General features: G+C 33.0%; 1 protein-coding gene across 1 annotated transcript in view; it reads right to left on the bottom strand.

Moving 5' to 3' along the window:
* Positions 1-21,943, bottom strand: part of LOC129218399 (E3 ubiquitin-protein ligase HUWE1-like) — a 736,974-nt gene that overhangs the window by 270,123 nt on the left and 444,908 nt on the right. Inside the window, exons 51-54 of the mRNA XM_054852650.1 lie at positions 21,055-21,133; positions 15,023-15,091; positions 7,096-7,212; positions 4,921-5,034 (exon numbers count right to left, since the gene is read on the bottom strand). Of these exons, the coding sequence (XP_054708625.1) occupies positions 4,921-5,034; positions 7,096-7,212; positions 15,023-15,091; positions 21,055-21,133 (379 nt within the window). The remainder of the gene's footprint in view (positions 1-4,920; positions 5,035-7,095; positions 7,213-15,022; positions 15,092-21,054; positions 21,134-21,943) is intronic.

Here is a 21,943-nt window from a genome sequence, read left to right as displayed (position 1 = left end):
GAATTCTCTCTTCTTAAGCTCCCTAAAGATTACCTAAAGCAGAATTCAGAATACTTCAGCTTTGAAGGGGGGAGGGGGACCCCGAACCCCACCCTCTACGTTCATTAAAAATGGTCTAAAGTTGCGCTTTTAAGCCTCCAGCTTCGGAATTTCGCCTAAAGAGAGCCCCTTCCCCCTCTTGACATTGCCAAAGACAGCCTAAAAGTTTTAAGATTTCCAATTACAAACATTTTTCGAAAGAATGTCCCATATATACTTTCTCTAAAGACATTTTAGTATAGCCTCAAATAGTTATTAATGCATCAGCTAGAAAACATTTTTAGGTTAGAACACCGAAACCATATCTGTCATAAATTCATCAAAGATTGCCTAGATTAGTGCTTTTAAGACTCTGATTTCCAATTTTTTTTTTAAAAACATCACCCTCCCCACTTTTACATCATGAAAGACAGCCTAAACATTTTTACCTTTTTTAAAGAGTTTGCAGAAGAGATATCCCAAACCACTCCTAGCTTCAAAAAGGCTTAAAATTAAGTTTTTTGATTTTTTTTTATCCTGGTGCCCTTGAGTAGCTCTCCCCCCCTCCCCTAGATTTTCCAAAATATAAATGTGTTAAGACTACAGTATCGTGGGTTAGTTTGCGGACTTACCCTCTTTGCAAGAGCAGCGTTTTTTCGCAAACTCGAGCTGCCGTTATTTTTCACGTTTCTTTTCTCTCCCCCCTCCCCCATTCCCATTCTAGCGAGTGTTAGATTGAAAGTCATTGGAATTTAGTGATTCTTCAAGTCTTAGAATAAACATGTCAAAGATGCAGGAACAGTTGCCCGTCGGTGTTTCAAACCAGCTTGAAACTCGCCTTCAATTCTTTCCAGAATTCCCATTTGCATTAAAATCTTCAAAATACCTGATAGTTCCCGGTTTATCTGGTATGTGGATGCCCTTTGATGTGGCGCAAACATTTCATCCCGTCAGCAATCACACTCAACCGTTGATTCACATTCAACTATAAGGCAATTTAAGAGCGCACATAATTTTCATTTATGCGTGTTAAGTTTGCAAAAAAAAACGTAAGGATGATCGAAAACAGCAAGTGAAAAATAAAGACGAAAGGCGCTCCATGAGTTAGAAATAACAGGGCATCTAAAAAAAGTTAAACAGCGCGAGTATAAAAGTCACTCCTCCGAAAGCACGTTGCAAGCAAAACAAGCTCATGGCGGAAAATGGAGAGAAGGTCGATGTAAATTCACGGTTATTGAAAGGTCCAGTAATTAAAGCATATTTTTCAAACACTCCAATTTTCGTTTTTTAGTAAAAACTGAAGGAAAGTCATCGAATTTCTTTCCGTCCTGACCTCCGTCTCGGAAATTTTGCCCAAGACGGAAATCCGTCTTGAGACGGAAGGTCTTGCACCCATGATATCATATCTAAAGCATCTGCAATTATTAAGAATGCTTTGATGCGCATTTTAATTTCCAGGCCTTCAAAACCCTATTAATGCCCTTCCTTTTTTAATTTCCTTTTTTTAAATTATATAGTTACTAAAGTGTGGGCAAAATGAGCTTACCTGGAAATATTAATACTAGTAATGAATACTCTGCCAATACAGTAAGTACGCCAATAAAATCAATTTTGGTCCCAAAACACTAGAAAAATATTTTTAAAATATAATAAAAAGAAAAACGCATAGGAGTTATTGATTCAAAATAAACCTTAATTTAAATGTTATGTTGAAAATTCACATATTTTACGTAGCTAGAAGTTTTTGGAAAATATTCACTTTAGCTTTTACTCTTAATGAAACTGAATAAGGAAAAACAAAAATCATCGAATTATCAATAAAATGCTTACACTCATGCGATAAGTGGGAAACACAATAACAACATTAAAAATGCTAAAATAGTAATAAGAGTTGCAGGCACATGTTTCGGTATTTTAAGGAGTCTTTTTTTAATCAAGCGAACTTAAAAATTAAATTATGGTTAAAAAGACAGCTGTCGTGTGTCACAACGGTGATAAAGTTAACATATTGTATACGTAATAAAGTAGAAGAATAACAGAGTTCAAATATGATGTAATGTTATTCAATTTTCATCAGATTTAATGGCATTATATATTTTCCACCAGATGTTGGAAATTCTTGCTACATTTGTATGATGTTGTTTTCTTCCAACGCATTTTCTACCGAATTATTTGTATGGTGATTTACAGCTAACTAAATTGAAATGAAAAGTTAAATCAGATTTTGGAGAAACAATGTTCTGAAACACAAAAGCAGTACTCACATACTGTTCTATCAAAGGAGTATTAGCCAGCAGTGCACTTAAAAGTTCTTAAATATATTTGCAAAGAATAGAAATGCATTATTATTATTCTGAATAGAATGTAGCATTTCTTAACCATTAACATTTTTCTGAGGAGCTAGAGAGGTGAAAAGTTAAAAGACATGAACATCTGTAGCAATTAGGGAGACTCATGAAGGTATTGCTCCCTAAAATATTTAAACAATCATCGAAAACGATCCTTCTTTCTGGATTTTTTAAACAATTTCTTCACAAATTCTTTGGTGTAAAACATTGATCTTACTTCAAACACCAATAACCAGTAGCGTACAGAGTCGCGGGGGGGGGGGGGGGGGGGGGGGGGGGGTTCAAGAGGTGTGAGGTCGCACTTTCTGAAAGAACACTATGTTAAAATTAAGAAACTATTGTTCTTGTGGGGGGGGGGAGGCACACTTATTAGCTTTGTGCGGGGGGGGGGCACCGAAGTCTCTGTACGCTACTGCCAATGATATTAAATTTAACTCTTTTAGTTACTTTACTTTTTAAAACTTTCATTTCGTCTTAAAAAATGTTTTTTAATTTTTTTTTTCTAAGTTACAATTTTTTATACAGTAAACCGCGATCTTACGTCTCCCGAGTCTACGTTTCTCCTGCATTTCACGTTTTTTTGTTTTTAAAGAAAGTTTTTTATTCATGAATTTCCTGCATTTTACGTGTTCTACGGGAGGAGAGAAAAAAAAAAGTTCTAAAGTAAGCAAAATGTTTCCTTTTCTGCTTTTCTAAACCTAATCCACGCTGTGAAAAGTAAATCTGTGAAAACATCCACTATTATGGACTATTTTCACCCTAAATACCCGGAATTTGCAACTAGGTGTTCTTTTCATAAAATATAGATATTGTACCTTTTTAAAGAGTGATCTTCACTACTTTTACTTTTTTCTATTTGATTTTTGCTTTTTCATGCATTTCTCGTATTTTACAATTTTCCCGTATTTTAATTTTTTTAATCCAGTCCCTTGAGAAATGTAAAATTGGGATTTCCCTGTAGCATCTTTATAATGAAATTCGTGTATTCCTTACTGCATAAATAATTTATTTCTCGATATTAACTTCACGTACTATGGTATAATATTTTACGATTCATTAGTGATCTTTTTGCCCTAGTCTTAGAATAAAAGAAAGTTGAAAAAGAAAGATTGAATTTGAAATACAGAATAAACCCCTCCTTACAATCCTTGATGGGAACTTTACTTGAATGGAAACGATTTCAAGTTCATTTTTTCGCTCTCTGTTTTGCCTTTAGAATTCCATGGTTCTACAAACCACGCTGGCTATTGTAAATGTCAAACAGCAACACGCCTCCCATTTAAGTTAATAGGGACTCTACCTCACCTCCGATTAACACACTGGAGTGGCTGCTGGGGAAGCGAAAAAGCCGCTACGAATATAATTGTAGCCTGCCTTTTTTCAGTACGAAAAAGTTTTCGAACATATTCATTGTCTGCCGTTTTTAATATAAAAATAATTCTGAATATATTCAGGCTCCCCGCCAGGACGGTTAAACAACTATTATTTTCTCTTTGTCCAGGACATTTTTCCATGACTTTAAAAAAAATTCCATGATTTTCAATGAAAATATTCACTTCCCAATAGTTTTCCAGGTCTGAAATAGGTTTATTTTCTTTCCATGACTTTTCAGGACTTCCATGATCTGTACGAACCCTGGATATCCAGCTTTGCAGTTGCATCGCACGTTCACTTATTTTTATATAATGCTGTTTCAAAACAATAAATCAAATTTGTTTGACAAACCATTTCCTTAAAAACTTATTAAATACATCTTAAAATAATGTTTAAAACCTCTATATTTTAATGTATAGTGCATTTGAGTGATGCTGTGTATAAATTGCAGTCATACAGACATTTTTAGTTGCCATTCATGAGTGGATACCCACAAAAGTGGCAATGCAGAATAGCATAACAAAATTTCATTTAAATAGCCCATTAAACATGATAAACCTTAACAAGCAATGTATAAAACTTTCAATGTATCAAAAAGTATCATAATTAATAATACTTTTTTTTACAATATTCGGCTGAGGGCAAATAGTAAACTAGGTGTTCAGCAGAAGCCGAATATGCCGATTTTGATTTGATTGAATTTCAGATTGAGTAATTGACTACTACCTAGGTATTATTATTTTTTAAGTAAATGAACCATTGAAATATTATTTTGTATTAGGTAATAAGTCAATTAATTTAAAAGTGACTCACTCTCAACAATAATAGTCACCTTCAGACAGACAGCCTGGAGCAGTTGGAAAAACAGATACGAGCACAAATTTCAATAGTATAGATTATTCCTTTAAGAAATGCTTCAAGCTTTGCAACATACTTTTTTAATAAATATTTTGAATAGGTAGCATTAAATCTGGCTGCGTCAAAAATATTAAAATTGAATCTTTGGCCTATATTTGGGGCATTGGAAAATCTTCACTCAATTTCCTTAGAGTTAAACTATTATGTTTTTAATTTTGCAATTTTTGCTTGCACTGCATGAATGAAAATGATATTTAAAGAACGCTTTTAAATGGCTAAATTTCTTCTTTTTCTTGAAGACAAAATTTTAATCACTAATTACCTTGATTCCGTTCACCAAAAGAATTTGAACGTCGAGATCCAAGTTGAGGGTTACCATGATTATCCATTTCTACTGTGACAGTAATATCTGGATCACGCATGCTAACAACAGCACCTAAAATATAAAGAATGCAAAATTTTGACGTAACATGATGGAACAAGTCAAAAAATACTTCAAGTAAATGCAATGAAACAAAAAGAACAATAGCCGGCAACTGACTCTCCACAGAATTTCAGAAAACTCACCATCAGTAAGCACATGCACTTGTACCTCAGTATACATAAATCAACTGTATAGCATTTAAAAATGAATTTTTACAGATCTTTAGTTTCTGTGACAGTTCTTTGTGCAATGATCTGTGTGCTTTCTAAAATTCAGTCATCAGGTTGGCATAGTAAGTTAAAAATAAAAAGTATCTGCACATAGCTCATAACTACCTGCAGAATGAAAATCAACATGCAGTGGTTAGGTAAAATTTTTAGTAAGAAAGTGCCCTTGGCTTTCAATAAAGTATTTGTGAAAGCAATAATGAAAATTTTTCATTCACTTATCTTCAAGTTTTGAAGAAAATCCGTGTTAAATAGGGATATTATTAACAATTTTCAGTTAATGCACATATCTACAGCAAATGTATCTGCACAGCATCGAATGTATTCATGCACGGCATGTATCTGTGTCTCTATATTATCTAGCTATGCACGTTGGTAGAAAGAACATGAAATGATGTCAAATTTGCAATACTGTAGCATTGACATTTCTTCCATTGCAAAATCACTGCTTACTGTAACTACTCTGCTAATTAAGTCATACAAGATCTTCATTACCTTAGTAATTCTATTTCGAAGTTGAAAGTTTCAGAAACATTTTTCTTTGTTAATTGCGATGATAGGATGGAAATCTGAAGTTGCTGGAAAAAAGGGGAGGGAAGTGTTAGCTGAACAAATACTACCCTGAATTCCACAGTAAATCCACTGCCAACACACCCTAGGGTACACTGCCATGTGCAGGTAAAAGGCAGTAACTGCAAATTTTTCAATTTTTTTGCATTTTTTTCATCTGTTGTACGTTATCTTTATTGTACCAACTCGGTTATTTCATTTCCGCTCAACAAAAGGTGCGAAAAAGGTGTCCAATTCCAACATTGCCCCATTGTTAGTATAGAGTCCAAAATGCGTTTCTTCAAATATCTCGAAACTCATTTCTGCAGATACTGCCGTTTACCTGCACATGGCAGTACAGGTGCATTTTGCTGTTTTTTTTTTTTTTTTTACTTCTCCAAGCCAGCACTTCTCAAATTTTGGCATTCAGCTGGACAAGAAGTTTAAAATAGTATTCACATGTAATTGTTCTGCCATTTCAATTCAAAACATGCTGACCAAGACCTTTTTGACAGTTACCTTCAGCTTTTCTTTGAATAAGTCCAAACATTATGCATTTGATTTTAATTGGCATTCAGCAAATCGGGCACCAATCTTGTACAGAGCTTTCCAATATTAAATTCTTGATTTAAGACTTCTTGCATCCTCTTCTCCAATATATGCACAGCTTCAATAATCTCACTCACCTTCACTAACTTATTGTCCAACCCAACATGATGCCCTTTTTTATTAGGTTCCAGTCTGTGGCCACTATTTAGTAGGTCATCTTCAAGGGATGAGTGACCATGTCTAAATTCAGCAACCCACTTTTTAACTGAATTTTAACTCTTAATACTTTCTTGCTTTTGAGATAGACTAAACATTGCAAGGCTGATAGTCTAAAGGCATGGTGGTGCAGCCAGTTTTATCAAAGATGCTTAAAAAGGAAAAATATATTGAACTCTCTTAATACGACCACAGTTAATACGAAATCACGGCTAAAAGAAATATTTTGTTAGTTAAGTTTCTTATTTAATTACACTACAAATTTCATGCATAATGTATTTTGGCTAAGACAAACAAAACTTTCTGAGCTCTTCACTTAAAATTTTCATGATTGAATAGCCAAACCTTTTTTTTTAGATATTATTCAGCACTTTATGTGGTTGTAGAAAGATGATGTAAGAAAATGCATATAGATATGCATATCTTAATTTTTTTAACAATTTTGCTTATTCATGGTTGTCACGAACAACTTCTATTTTTGGAATTTCGTACTAACGGAGTTCAACTATACTATCACATTTATCATATTTACTTGTTTGAGTTGGGTTTGTTCTATCTCTAGCCACCTCTTCTGCATCCTCTTCTTCAGGAGTAGGTTCTGAACAATTTCTATGTAATTCCTGAAGAAGACTATGGTTAGCACCTCCTTCTACAAAACAAAGACAAGATATCAGTATTTAGTTTCCAATGCAATCAGGTAATTGGCTTATAGTACATCTTTCCACAGTGAGCATTTAACTCTGTTAATGCTCTAGTATAAAAGACAAGAACTGACACAGTTGAATTACAATATTACTACTTAATTAAAAATTATAATTATATTTATTGATTAAAACAAAATTCCCAAGTCTAAACTGGTTGATTTTAGGTGTTACCAATCAAGGGCGTATATAAGGGAGGGGCTGAGGAAGCCCGGGCCCCCTCCAAAATCTGGGGAAAATTTTAAATAAAAGTTTTTTTGGTTTTATTTTCTCACAAATAATTTCCTAACTTTTAGCTACAAAAGAATAAATAAATGTGATAGAGATAACAATTATTATAATACGTTAGATCAGAGATTTCCGAACCAGGTGCCGCAGGAAGAGATGAGGGGTGCTGCGAAGTGTCCATGGTAACCATAATCTTTACTAATAATAAAGCTGAAAGTCCCTTTGTCTGTCAGGATCTCTGTGACGCGCACAGTGCCTAAGCTGTTCGGCCGATTTTCATGAAATTTGGCACAAAGTTAGTTTGTAGCATGGGGGTGTGCACCTCGAAGCGATTTTTCGAAAATTCGATGCGGTTCTTTTTCTATTCCAATTTTTAGAACAAAATTATTATAAGAAGGACAAGTAAATTACGAAATTATCATGACGTGGAACCGTAACATGGGCACAAGCCAATTGGCGAGAAAATTCACCATGCATTATTTGTAAATATACAGGCAAACCAAAAGACCTTTTAATTTTCTATTACGGGCAAAGCCGTGCGGGGTACCACTAGTATGCAGGGGTCTGTCCAGGATTTTTCACAGGGTCCGTTTTTTGTGAAAAATTAAATAATTTTGTGAAAAATTAAATAATTTTGTGAAAAATGAATAAATTTTGTGAAAAATAATTAATTTCGCAAAAAAAAAAAAAGAAGAATTTGTTAAAACGAAATTTTATAATTTAGAGATGGCACAAACTGTATCAATTAAACTTAAAGTTGAGTGTTTTCCTCTTCTATGTCGAGAATATCATTCTGGAGTGTTTTTTTGATATTTGGCGGGGGGGGGGGGGGGGGGCATCGCTCTCTCAAGTATCAATATTTATCTACCATTCTACATTTTGTTAAATCATACTACAAATATTTCTGTCCAGTATTTAAAATAATTGTAACAAAAAAAATAAATAAATAAATAAAATTCAGAATAGGGTTCAGCATTTAACTTTGTGACCCAAGACACTCATAAAAAGCACAGAATTTCGTTTTAAAATGTATAAATTCCGTGATTTTAACAAAAATAAAAAGTTATTTTAATTCTTTACCTCTTAACAAAGCGTAATAAACATCAAAAATTCGAAAAATTGGATTCCGATAGCGAATGCAAAGAGATCGCAATTCTCAAAGTGAAGGCATCAAAAGTATAAAAACGACTTGTAAAAGAAATATTTTTGATAAAATTATTTTAAAATTACATTTTAGAGTCCTATGATAAACATTTCATTAACATCTGTGGACACAGTTGAAGCAAAAAAAATAAAATAAATAAATGAAATAAAATAAACCATCTATTCAGCATTTTAATTTTTGACTCATAACAGAAAATGGAATTTTGCTTTAAAAACTTTAAATGAGAGTTCTAACAGAAACAAAGAGACTTTTCATTTATTTGCATCCTAATAAAGCGAAGTTAGCTCGAAAAAAGAACAAAATATGACTCTCATATCAGATTTAAAGGATTGCATTTTTCAAAATGTAGACATCTAAAGAAAAAAAACGGTAATTAAAAGAGTTTATTTAAAGTTAATCATCCTTGTTAGCATCGAAAAATCAAAACCCATATAATTTTCTCCCAAAATAACAATTAAACATCGCACCGCACTGTAAAAACGCAAATATTGACAAGCTAGTAAAATGAGAATATTTTCTAATCAAGTCATTATAAAGGTTCATCACCAGATGCTAAGTGGTGATAATTTTGAAGTTGGTAACCCTATCTGAAGCGATCATATTTTTTCCCCACCCTTACTATCCTTTTGCAGTTCTAAGTTCATTTCGCAGATATATATTATTGTTTATTAAATCATTAGCGGGGGGGGGGGGAGGGGGGAGAAAAGTGCTTACCAGTGCCTTTTCAGAAAAGTTTACAACAACACCGCTGCTAATTAGCTGTGATAAAACAAACAACCATTATATTTATTTGGCAGTAGCAATTATTTATTGCTTGCAGGAGCATCGCAAGAGCGCCGATTTTTTCTTTCAAAATTAGCCGATTTTGTATAAGCTGATCCCTCTAATTTGACTTCAAAAAAGGATCCAAAAATTATCGGTTTATACACAGAAATATGCATTGTTTTGCTTTCAGATTTGCTCTTTCAATTAACAATTCGTGAAAGATCCGATCTTGTTTATCAGAAATTTGTGAAGGGTCCGTTTTGTTTGATCGGGATTTTGTGAAAGGTCCGCTTTGTTTGATCGGGATTTTGTGAAAGGTTCGTTTTGGTTGATCGGATTTTTGTGAAGGGTCCGTTAACGGACCCAAATCTCCTCTGGCCAGACCCCTGGTATGTATATAAAACTAGACAAGGATGCAGTGAGAAAATTCTAATTCTTCAAAGTGTGCCGCCAGTCGTTACTGTTAAGGAACCCTGCAATAGATATCACCAGGCAATGGTGTTTCAGGAAGGGTCAGAGGATCCATACCCCTTACTCAAGAAAAGAACGTGTCTTGGAAAAGTGAAGTTTAACAAAAAGAAAAACAAATAATGTTCAGAAAAACCTCAATTTTTTTAAAAAGAAAATTGAATTTTTAAACAGATGCAGCTTCTTGCTTAGCAAATTAAGTTCCCCTCTCTTTCTATCACCCCCCCCCTTTTTTTCTTTCCTAGTCAGTTTGAAAAGAAGTATCTTCAAAATGTTTCTCGCATTAACTCTCGTTCCCTGCAAGAAATTTCAAATAAGTTTTAATTGTTCAGTTAGAGTAATAATGGAAATTGATGTCCGAAAAACGCATTTATTTAGGCTCTTTTCGGACATCAATTTCAAAACTTTTCTGAACGAGGGTCCCCAAACCAACACCCTTCACTAAGGTTACTACCAAAAATAGTGTGAAATTGTGCCTTTCAGATTTCAATTTTGAAAAGTTTCGGAGGAAGATCCATAAAACCGCTCCTTATACCTCTAAACGTCTCCAAAGATGACCTGAAACTGCGTTTTACCTTTCAATGTCGGTAAAAAATCTGAATTGCTTTTGAAAAGAACCTTAAAATAAAAATTTTCAAAAGTTTTGACTATTGATGAGGGAATTACTTCCTTTTTTCGAGTCGGTCTAAAAATAAGAAAGTCTTCAAAATGCTAAACTTCGCAAGCCCCCTTCATCACCCGCTAAAACAATTAAAGAGCTTCTCAAACCTCGGTTTCAGGGCTTCAATGTCGAAAAATTTCCAGATGACAATTACCAAACACCTTGCCTTCTGAAAGCTTCGAAAATCGTTTAAAATGTCTTTTATGGAGCTTCAATTTTTAAAAATGGCCAATTCCCTAAAGTTACAAATCTGGTTCACAGTGGTGCTTTTAAGACTTCAATTACGAAAAAATTTCGGACGAAGGTCTAACTGAAATCTAAAAATGAAAAAAAATACAAGTTCAAAAAATGAAAGATGGAGAGCATTTAAATCCCTCCACCTAGTATCGCTAAATATCTCTTTAAAACTTTGTTTTTTAAAAAATCAATCAGGGACAGCTTCAAAAAGTTCCATTCCTTTCATTATACTAACGTCAAAAAATATAGACTTACGGGTGTTTTTAATATTTCAATTTCTAAAAATTTCCAGAGAAGGCTCCCTAATTTTCCCTACTTGTAGCATCACCAGAAACTGTCTAAAACTACGTTCTTAGAACTACAATTCCAAAAAAATTTACGGGGGAGAACCCCGGACCCCCCTCCCCCCCAAGCGAGAATTTTTTTAAACTCCTAAAACAAATTTTTGGTTGCGCCACTGATTGATAGTATGAAGTAATTGCACCACCTCGAAAAAAATTGAGAATATCAGGGCACTGCTCTCCCCTCCCTCAAAAAAAAAAAAAAAAATATATATATATATATATATATGGGCCCCCTCCAAAATAAAAACATATATACGCCACTGTTACCAATCTTAGCTGACCGAGGAACAAAAAAAAAAAAAAAATCCAACTTCTTGTCAGAAAATTTTAAACAAACAGTTTATGAGAATAATTTTCATTTGAGAATTTTTCCCAGGAAAGGTAGTACCAGTTACCTGATTTTCCAGTGTAGGGTTTTTTCTACCCTGTTGTAAGTCCAAAAGAAATAATTAAAAAATTTCACTGAACATTTAGAATAAAAAAAAAAAATGGTAATGTGGGATCCAGCAAACAACCCCCTGCACAACTAAGAAACAAGATCCCCAACTGATCATGAAGTGTGTTGCAATTGTCAACAGAAAGAAACAGTCAACATACAAGAATCAAGGAAAAGTAACTCAAACACACACCAGTATATGTTGCAAGTGAAGTGGAACTTTAAAGGTGATCAAACACCATTAGGAAAGGGTAAGTGGGGATACTGCTATGTCCAAGAATGTTAAGAATGAGTATAAAAGTCACTTGTAAATATTTCATTACTTCATAAGACATCTGAAAAGTATTATTCACATAAACAAAATTAGAAAACTGAATCTATTCCACCCCACAGAAAAACTACAACAAATAATAACTATAAGAAGCCTGTAGATGTTGTTTACATTGATTTTCAAAAAGCTTTCGATAATATACCACATGTTGCTCTACTTAGCAAATTAGCTGATATAGGAATAGGAGGGAAAACTTTCATTTGGGTAAAAAAACTGGTTGACCGGAAGGAAACAAAGGGTAGTTGTAAGGGGAAATTATTCTAATTGGAGTGAGGTTTTAAGCGGGGTTCCTCAAGGATCAGTGTTAGGGCCTGTTTTGTTCATTGTTTTTACGAACGATATTCACAAAAATATTTCTGGGAACATGAATTGTTTTGCTGATGATGTCAAAGTTATGGGGACTGTAGAAAATGAAGAACAAGGAAAACAGCTGCAAGAGCATCTAGATCATATTACGGAGTGGGCTGATAAATGGGGTATGGCTGTTAATGTTATGAAATGTCAAGTGCTACATTTAGGGCATGGAAATAAGTGTACAAGTTATTATTTGCAAGGTTCAGTCATTAGTCAGGCAGACAAAGTTACTGATCTGGGGGTCTTAATAAGTCAGGATTTAAAGTTTAGTCAACAGTGCAGCATTGCTAGTAACTTGGCCAATAAGATGCTTGGGTTTATCAATAGATCTATTTCAAACAAATCTAAAGAAGTTCTTCTGCCCTTATATAGAAGTTTGGTAAGACCTCATTTGGAGTATGCTGTTCAGTTTTGGTCTCCTTATCTTAAGAAAGACATTAATGTATTGGAAAGGGTTCAAAGGCTAATAAATGGACTTTCTCATTTAGACTATGATTCCAGGCTTAGAAGGATTATTTCTAAGTGGCAGAAGCCCTTTTCTTGTTTATAAAAACAAATTGTCTAATTAGCTCCATGAACAAAACTACTAAGAGTTTTTTTTTTACAAAAATTTATTATTTATTACAGAATGTCATATTAAAGAAATTAATGTTTAAAATGTACATTAAGTAGTCTATGCGGTTTCAAAGAATACAATGTTTGAGAGTTTACAATTAAGGGCTAAATTAAGAAATTTTTGGCTTTGTGTAATTTTGGTACACCCATATGGTATCACCTACTCGAATTTCCAAATATATTTTAATTACATTAACATTTTACTGTCTCATCAAAAAAACATTTAATCAGTGCCAAAAAAGAAACAATTGTAATAAAAATGATCTAAAAGACTTAGGCCAGATGAAAATTGTTTTTAAACTCACTTAGAAAATACAAGATTAAAAATACTGTTAAAAATGAATTGAAATTGCTAAATAAAACATTAAAACTGAAATTCAAGTCAAAAATTTAAATTTTTGAAAAGTAAAAAATGCAGAACACACAGGAAGCCATGTCTAAAATTCTGTATTTAAGAAATAAACTTTGTAAAGTGATGAAATGTTGAGCATTGATATGACTAAGATTACATACCATATACAAAAAAATATTGAATTTGGGAAAAAAAAATATCCACTTATCACTTAAGATTTAGGATAACACCACCAGTCAAAGACATACTTAAGACATTGCTTTCAGGTTAACTCAATTTACTGAGCCATTCAATGTATTTTGAATTTTTAAGCTGTTTTTTCTCCCATGAAACAACATCTGATGCTGCTTCTGGATCCTCTGAATGAGTAAATTCTATTATTATTTTCTCAATTTCGAAATAAAGCCTGATCCCCGGTAACAGACACCAAAAAATCTGATGACACCCAGTAACAGACAGGCTAAAGGAATGAGTAGCAAACAGGATGAGTAATACTCCAATTTCCCTATTTCTCTTCAAACTGTGCAAAAATTCTTTATTTTTAGAACTAAAGCCTCATTAAATTCAAATGAACATGAAACACCAGTTGACCTCGTGGTAGCTGTTCATAACAGCAGTTCTACCAGCCCAAAACGCAGAGTAGGCAAAAATCCATTTTTTTTGGGTTTAAAAAAAGGCGGAGTTTTTTTCTCTCTTTCGGGGAAAAGGTGGGGCACTTGTCGCGCATGGTAGCATAAGCATATGGACAAAGCATAGAAATAGTATTGGGGTGGGAAAAGCTGGAAAACTAGTTGCAATTCAGTGTTTTCTGAAGAAAAGAATGAAAGACTATAAACCAAAGTCTTCAGATTCTGTAGTTTTTATGTTTACCAACAGTTCAAGTCAAGTTCTCAAGAGATAAAATTATTGGTCTTTTTTTAAATGCTACATTTTAAAAAATTTTATTTATTTATTTATTTTTTTTTTGAAATTTACTTTATTGTATTTCATTTTGTTATGCAAAATTACAGTAGAAACTAGAACCTCAAATTGTATAAATCCCCTTTTACTGAATTCAAGCTCAATCAAGGCATTTTGAATTGTATAATGACGGTTTTTCTATATTTTTTTTGTACAAAGTATGAAATATGAAATTTTTTTGAAAGTTAATAAAAATGCTGTTCATCCTATTCTGTTTGACCATTTGTAAAGATCGAGATTTGTGACATGTGTTGGTTTTCAGAAAATTATTCACATGAAAGCTTTTTAGCTACTGTAGTTTTCTCTGTACAATCTACAAATCTTGAGAAAATCAGACCTGACAGGACTTAGTCAAGGTATTCTGAATTATTTCTTGATCAGTTGAAGTAAAAAGAAAAATATGTTTCCTAAAAATCTTTGAAATATATTTTTTCACTGCAGTTAAGGCTTGAGAAAATAAGTACATTTGTCTATTTGAACTTGACTAAAAGGAAAGTACAATACATTTATGAAGGCTATTGAAGTTCAAAATTCATTTTTTTATGTCCATTGTATGTAATGAAGAACAAATAAATAATAAGTGCAATTAGTGAAATCACTTAAATTAATTTAATTCAAAACTTCTCAGAAATTTTAAAAAACACAAAAAAGGGCAAATTTATGGGTTTTTTCAAAAATAAAACCTGTTGTGTCCTATTCAACCAACCCTGCCTAAAAGACTTGTTATTCAAATTCAAACTTATGACGGTCTGTTACTGGACCCTTGTCTGTTACTGGTGACCTTACAGAGTGTGCTCTACTTCTAAGAAGTTCTTAGTTTTTCTCATATAAATTAAAATTACCAAGCCACAAGTTGTCATAATCTTCAGTTGGAAGCATAGATATGTTGCGAATCCAAGCATCAAATGCATCTGTAGGAAAAATAAGTTATTAATAAAGGATGAATTCAAACAAAATAGTTTGATGTACAAAATGCACAAGTTTTAAAGACCTCCAGAAATGCAAATTAACCCCTTAAGCACAACATATATTTCAGAAAAATGGGAAATTTTTGGACTGTTTAATTCAGTTCTTTTTTTTATATCATAAAAGTTAGAGAATGGTTTCCTTTCTCTCTCTACCCCCCCCCCCCCTTATTTCCATTCTAGCGAGTGTTAGATTCAATGACATTGGAATTTAGTGATTCCTCAAGTCTTTGTCAAAAATACAGGAACGGTTGCCCATAGCTGTTTCCAACGAGCATGATATCCCCCCCCCCCCGATGATTTCCAAAATTCCGATTTCCATTAAAATTTTCAAAATCCTTGATAGTTTCCATTTTACCTGGTATGTGGACGTCCTTTGCTGTGGCGAAAACATTTCATCTTGTCAGCAATCACTCTCAATCAGTGATTCAGATTCAACTCTTAAGACATTTTAAGAGTTTACATAATTTTCATTTATGCGTGTAAAGTTTGCAGGGGGGAAAAAATCCCAAATTAGAAAAAAAAACGAAAGGATGATCGAAAATAGCATGAGAAAAGGATAGAGCCAATTATTTCGAAAAATCAGGGAGAACAGTGATCTGCAATGCAGTGAGTGGGAAATAACAGGTTTATCTAAAATAAGTCCAATGGTGCAAATCTAAAATCCTCTCCTGCAAAAGCATATTGTAAACAATACAAGCCCATGGCGGAAAATCGAGAGAATGTCGATGTGAATTCATGGTTATGGAACGATCCAGTAATATTAAAACATATTTTTCACACACTCAATTTTTCTTTTTTAAGTAAAAACTGAAAGAAAGTCATCGAATTTCTTTCCGTTCCGACCTCCGTCTCGGAAATTTTTTTCAAGAAGGAAGGTCTTGCACTCATGGTTAGTAGCTTTTTCTTTGATTTTAATTTTTTAACTTGTTATTGTTTAAAATAGGTCTTTTTCATCACTTGGTTTAAGATGATTCACGCAATAGAAAATAAATTTCTAATTCATAGTTTAGCTGCTCTACTTACGCATCACACTTCGCTAATTTACTAGCTTTGAATTATTATTAGTAAAACTTGGGATACTACTATTCATGCAATATGCTGGAGAATTATAGCCCATTATTTTCTTCAGGAGTGCCCACATGGGGGGGGGGAGGCATGGCGCAGATTGTGCCATCAAAATTTTTAGGTGGGTTTTTTGAGGGGTATTTTTTTCATTTTTGAGAGGAGAGCTCTTGCATCTGGGGGGGGGGGGTCTCCATAACATTGATGGGGGTGGAACCCAGCACTTAGGGGGTAGGACACCCCTGCTTTCTTTGATCAAAATAGACACAAATTAATTATCTAAATAACTTTGCAAATAAGGGCTGATGAATCTTAAAGCAGAAGGCAAGTTGAACTACTTAGGAAAGAATAATATTTTAGACTTTTATCTCTAACTTCATGCTGGTGCTTTTGGGCATTTTATTTGCCCATAACCGATTAACATGATTGTTGGAAGAAATTTACCACAATGTGAGCTAGAACAAACAACTGGCATTTAACTCTCTGGCGGTTTGACATACGAGCGGAATTTCACCTGGAAAAGGTCACCTTGGGAACATGGCTATCTGCTCGAAATGGTCAATACTTTTTATCTTGAAATTCCCTCCCCCTTTCGGAAGGAGATAAAAAGCACTTAATCCCTTTTGTCCAGGACGTGCTGTCAAAGCTCAACCCCTTTCTTTTCAACGCGTGTCGCAGGGAAGAGTGGAACTCCTCCAGACTGCCAAGGTCCGTCCCGCCCATTTCTGCCCTCAACACGTGTAGCAAACGAGTTGAATTCCTTTCAGCCAGTCGTGTTTTACTAATCACAACTTTCTGTAATATTTATGAAGTAATAATCTAGATTTTAAATCTCTGGAATTGCTATCTCCTACTACTGCTCTAAATTACTATTCACATATTTTATTATTGAATTTAACTACTCATATTCAACATTTATAAAACAATATTTGGAACAAGTTATTTCAATATGAAATAGCTAAATGCATTTAGTTATGATTGTAATGTTTTGCATAACCTGAAATCATACGTAATAATAAAGAGCAATAAAGGAATTCCCTCCCCCCTTCCGCGCAACAGCAATTCGTTGTTTTTCTTTTAACGCTGGGGGAAAAAAGCACTGCAAATTTATACATCTATGCATACTTTTTACATACTATGTTTGTATATGTATATTTTTTTCTTTATTTGTGCATTTTTATGTTTCGAATCTCGCCATATTTGAGACTAAGTGATCGTAATAGCGGTATACCTAGACTTGCCTTATTTCCGAAATGTTCAACCAAGACCCCCCCCCCCCCCACCGTGGGTATTTCAAAAGGTACACACCCCGGCTGGTTTTCAGAGTGTTTTAGAAGGTAGTTTATTCTCAATGCTATGGATAAATGATTACTAATTATCAGCCTAAACCAGGAATAATAAATGATACATGACGCAAGCAGATACATTTAAACAATTTATTTTGTAAACGTTAATCTTTTGATGTTACTTCAGCAAGAAATGAGGAATTGAATTTTGAACAATATTTACTTGTTTATTGCATTGGCTAGGACTTTTTTAGAAAGTCTTTTTTGTTTTAAATCTTTTTGTAAAATTCCTTACAAGCAAATCGGATAGCAATTTTAAAGCTCATAAATTACAAAACTGTACCTCAGAGCTAAACTAACGTGATTCACATACGCTACTTTACAGGAGAGAAAAAAATATGTCATGTGAGTGCAATTTTCGAAAATATGTAAAATATCCGATATTTTCAATCAACGCAAACTAATGTCTTCAAAATAGTAAATGCATCCTCAAATCACTCTTTATTTATTATTATAATGTGCAGACTTAAAATTAAGGTTTCTTTAATTATTCATATCTAATATTCCATTTTACATTTTAGTCAATTTTAATAGAGTTAATATAGCGTTAGCTGTTCTACTCATTTGTCTTCTGTTAGCTACTTTTACACAGTTATATGATTCAGAAAAAAACAATATGCAACAGTCAGGGGCACAGTCATAAGACATTTTCTTTTGTTCCAACCAATGGTTAACATTTAATTAGGTACTTTTAATATGCATTAAAATTGTTACATTACTAATAATTTTTATGAATAAAAAAATACATTATTTTGTTATATTAATGTGTAATAATACATCATAAAACTATAGTGCATAACTTTTTAGGTATTTTTAATAATAACTGAGCTATATTACTATGATTAATATAATTTTTATACTGAAAATACCGTAGTTGGAAAAATAAATATCGAAAATATCAAAATATCATGATATTTTCAGAACAAATATCGGATATATATCGGCGAACCCTAGCAGTAATAAACAGAAAATTCAAATTTTTGGACTTACGTCAGTCTGGCTACGAGGTACAGAAATGAAAAATTTATTATTTTAAATAATCCTTCACGGTTAATTATTTTTATATTTTTTTGGTCATCTGTAATGAAACTTATATTTTACCGAGACGTGAAGTAAACTGGCCGGGACACTGGATTTTTGAATGAAAATCGGGACTGTCTAGGATCTCGTTTGAAAATCGGAAAACAAATACTAAATCCAACATTCACTGAATTATGGCGTATTTAACAAAGCTATTATTAAAAAAACACTGACAATCACATGGGATCTAGTATGGGGGGCCTCGATGAGAGGCTCAGAAGGACAGTGTAACCTCCCCAAAAAATTCTCATTTGAAAAATGTGGAAACACTATTGCAACATTGAGATTCTTCTTTCAAATTTTAAAAATTGTTTTTAATGATGCATAATGTTGCTTCTCATTAGATGTTATGTAAGTATGATATAATGTGCATGCTCATGTTTATCATTTGGAAAAAGTAGAACTTCATTCGAAAATTTGAGAATCCACCTCTCCCGCCCCCCTCTCATTTTATTTCGGAGTGCCCCTGCTAGTAGTTAAGACCTAAGTGACCGAACTAGGTATCAAATCAAAGTTATGAAAACACAATTAAAGCAAAAAATTGTAAACAACGAAATACTTTTAAATTATAGTGGTAAAAAAAAAAGTCGCAGCAAAAAAGTTGTTAAAAAAATTTTACGAATTTTCATCCCCGTAAAAGGTTTATTAATTAGTATGAAGCATGAATTATGATGATTTTTCTATAAAAATCAAGGTTTTATAATTATTTTTGCTTAAGTTGTTCCAAGGAATTGAAAGATCATATGACTTGTATCAAGCAATCGCACAGATTAAATAGTGATTTGAGATAAATATCAGGCTTTGGGCAAATTGAGATCAATGAAAATTCTGGATTTGTTGCTTAGTAAAGTACAAATAGTTAAGCTCTGCTGAAGTTTTATTTTAATTACAAAACGGTTTAAACCTTTATTTATTTTTCTCTATTTATTATTATTCCTTTTTTTACATAAAAGAATAGTTATAAATTCTCACTTAACCATTTCCCAATTTCCATCTTCCTACAAAATACTGTAGATCTTAAGCAACTCCATAGAAATTTCCTTTACTAAAAGTCAGGTCCCATTCTTCTGAATTTCTTCCCCCTCTCAATGAAAAAAATTCCGAGGCTCTTTATTTTTTATTGAAAAGAAAAAGCTACAAACGATTCAATTTTTGATTTTTTTTTTGAAAACTATTCATTTTCATATACTTTTCCATTTTTAATAACAATAAAAAAAATATTATTAATGTTCTTTGCTAACAACTGAAGTTTTTTTTTTTTGTATAAATGTTAACACAATAGCTGCCTGGTGTTGTGCAAAATTTTTGCTCTTACTATATATTGTTTATTTAGTTTTTTTTTTACTTATACAGAATTGAAATTGTATGCTAAGAGATAAATGTTTGTTTTTCTTTGTGATTAAAATAATTATAAGCTGAAGTATTAGACAGAATCGGTGAATTTAAAATGTTTCTGATATTAATGATTGAAATTTGCGACCAAAACCCAAGGCCAATCAGTTAGAGTAAATAAATTTGAAAAAATATCCCTTTTTCTTATATTTTTTATAATGTGTTTTGAGTACAACATCTGCCTAAATGTGCGTAAAACGCGACGTAAGTGCACATAAAAGTTCAAAATTGATCTTTTACGTGTACTCTTTGGGTTTTTTTTTATGGCATTGTGATTTTATAACAGTTAAAGTTCCTAAATTATATGTTAGTAGCGAATAAAGCCGTAGCTATAAATTTATTTCCAAAAGGATACTTAGTTTGTTTTCGTTCAATTTGAAATCTCACGGCTTTTATTTATTAATTTATTTGAAATGTAATTGAATGTCATTGTCGTCGATTAAATTATGTTGCATCCATTTACAGCACAATCATTAATTAAATGTAAATTTTAAGCTTAGAAGAAAGAGAAGTGGATATTTCATTCTTGGAATCAAGTTTTGCTTACAATAAATAGCAAGGAGGTTTGCTTAGAAATCTTTGCGTTGATAAGAAGGATGCACTGAACCTTGAAACCCCAACCTGATGAAAGGGTATTGTTTGCATGTGTGAATACAGAAGGTGGGCCCCTGCGCTCCGGGGTGCCGCTCTCAGGAGAGGGGAAAGGAAACGCAGGATTCTACGCCTTGGACCGTTTGACAACGAAAATTTAGTGTCAGAAAAATACGTGTAAAACGCTAGCGACGTGATAAGACGTGCAAAACCGCCGGTAAGTTAAGCTTGTTTGAAACAAATAATTCAGAAAATTTCAAAACATTTCAGAAGAAAAAAAAAATTCTAAAATGTTTTAAGCAGGCAACTTAAGTCATTCAGTCATGGTAAAAATTGGCATTTGGGGTAAAAATGTCACCACTAAGAGGAACATTAAAAATTCAGCAAGAAAGAAATAACAGACAAAAAAAAATATTAAAAGGCAAATTTAGATACCTGCAGGACTTCTTCTTTCACCTTCTGAATTAGGGTTCTCAAGAATTTCATTCATAATCCCATCAAGGGCAGGATCAATCTGCTGAATGAATTAAGTTTTTTAAGACATAAGTAAATAACGAATAAGAAAAAATTCATTAATATGTATATGGTTAGATATGTATGGGTGCACAAATGAATCTAAAAGTAAAACCCTTTGCTTGAATATCTCACGAAATCCCAATTTAAATGTAATCGAAACTAGAAACAACCACTTCAAAATGAGTATGTGTTACCCTTTTCACTTGCTACCACATCACATGTTTATATTTTCTTTCACGAAATCCAATAAATCACAGACACTTGAGGATCCCACTCTGATGTCAGAGAGAGAAATAATAATGTTCGAGATTAATCATTTGGATGGAACATGGATAAGCAATGCCATCTGATAGTAAACATTTTGTTCTGAAACCAAGGGGCATACGAGCGTCGTCTGGATCTTTGAGTAGTATACACTGTAACGCAAATAAGCGGTATTTGGGCGGTACGAGCAGCTGCCACTGACGTAAACATACGTCCTTCGTCCCGAACAGGTTAAAAAAACCATATTCTCGAAACCTCTGCACATATTACTGTAAGTGATAGATGGATGTAAAGAGAAAGATACCAAGTTTTATTTCCAATAAAGTTCAGTTACACAAATTTCAATGTGTAACTGAACTTTAAAAAAATGTGTAAGTACATTGGGAAAATAATCAATTATAAATACTGTATGTTGGAGCAGCACAAGGCTGTAAGCAAGTTTTTCTCAAAACTGTTTGCATCATCACACTGTCAATAGTTAGTAATGCTGCAGAAGTGCATTCTTTAAGTTGTCATCATGTTTTTGGCCTCAGGAGTTGATAAA

This window comes from Uloborus diversus, chromosome 3, assembly GCF_026930045.1.
Source record: "Uloborus diversus isolate 005 chromosome 3, Udiv.v.3.1, whole genome shotgun sequence".
NCBI lineage: Eukaryota > Metazoa > Arthropoda > Arachnida > Araneae > Uloboridae > Uloborus > Uloborus diversus.
Note: the sequence above shows the minus strand (reverse complement) of the source record. Positions and strands in the feature narration are given on the sequence as shown.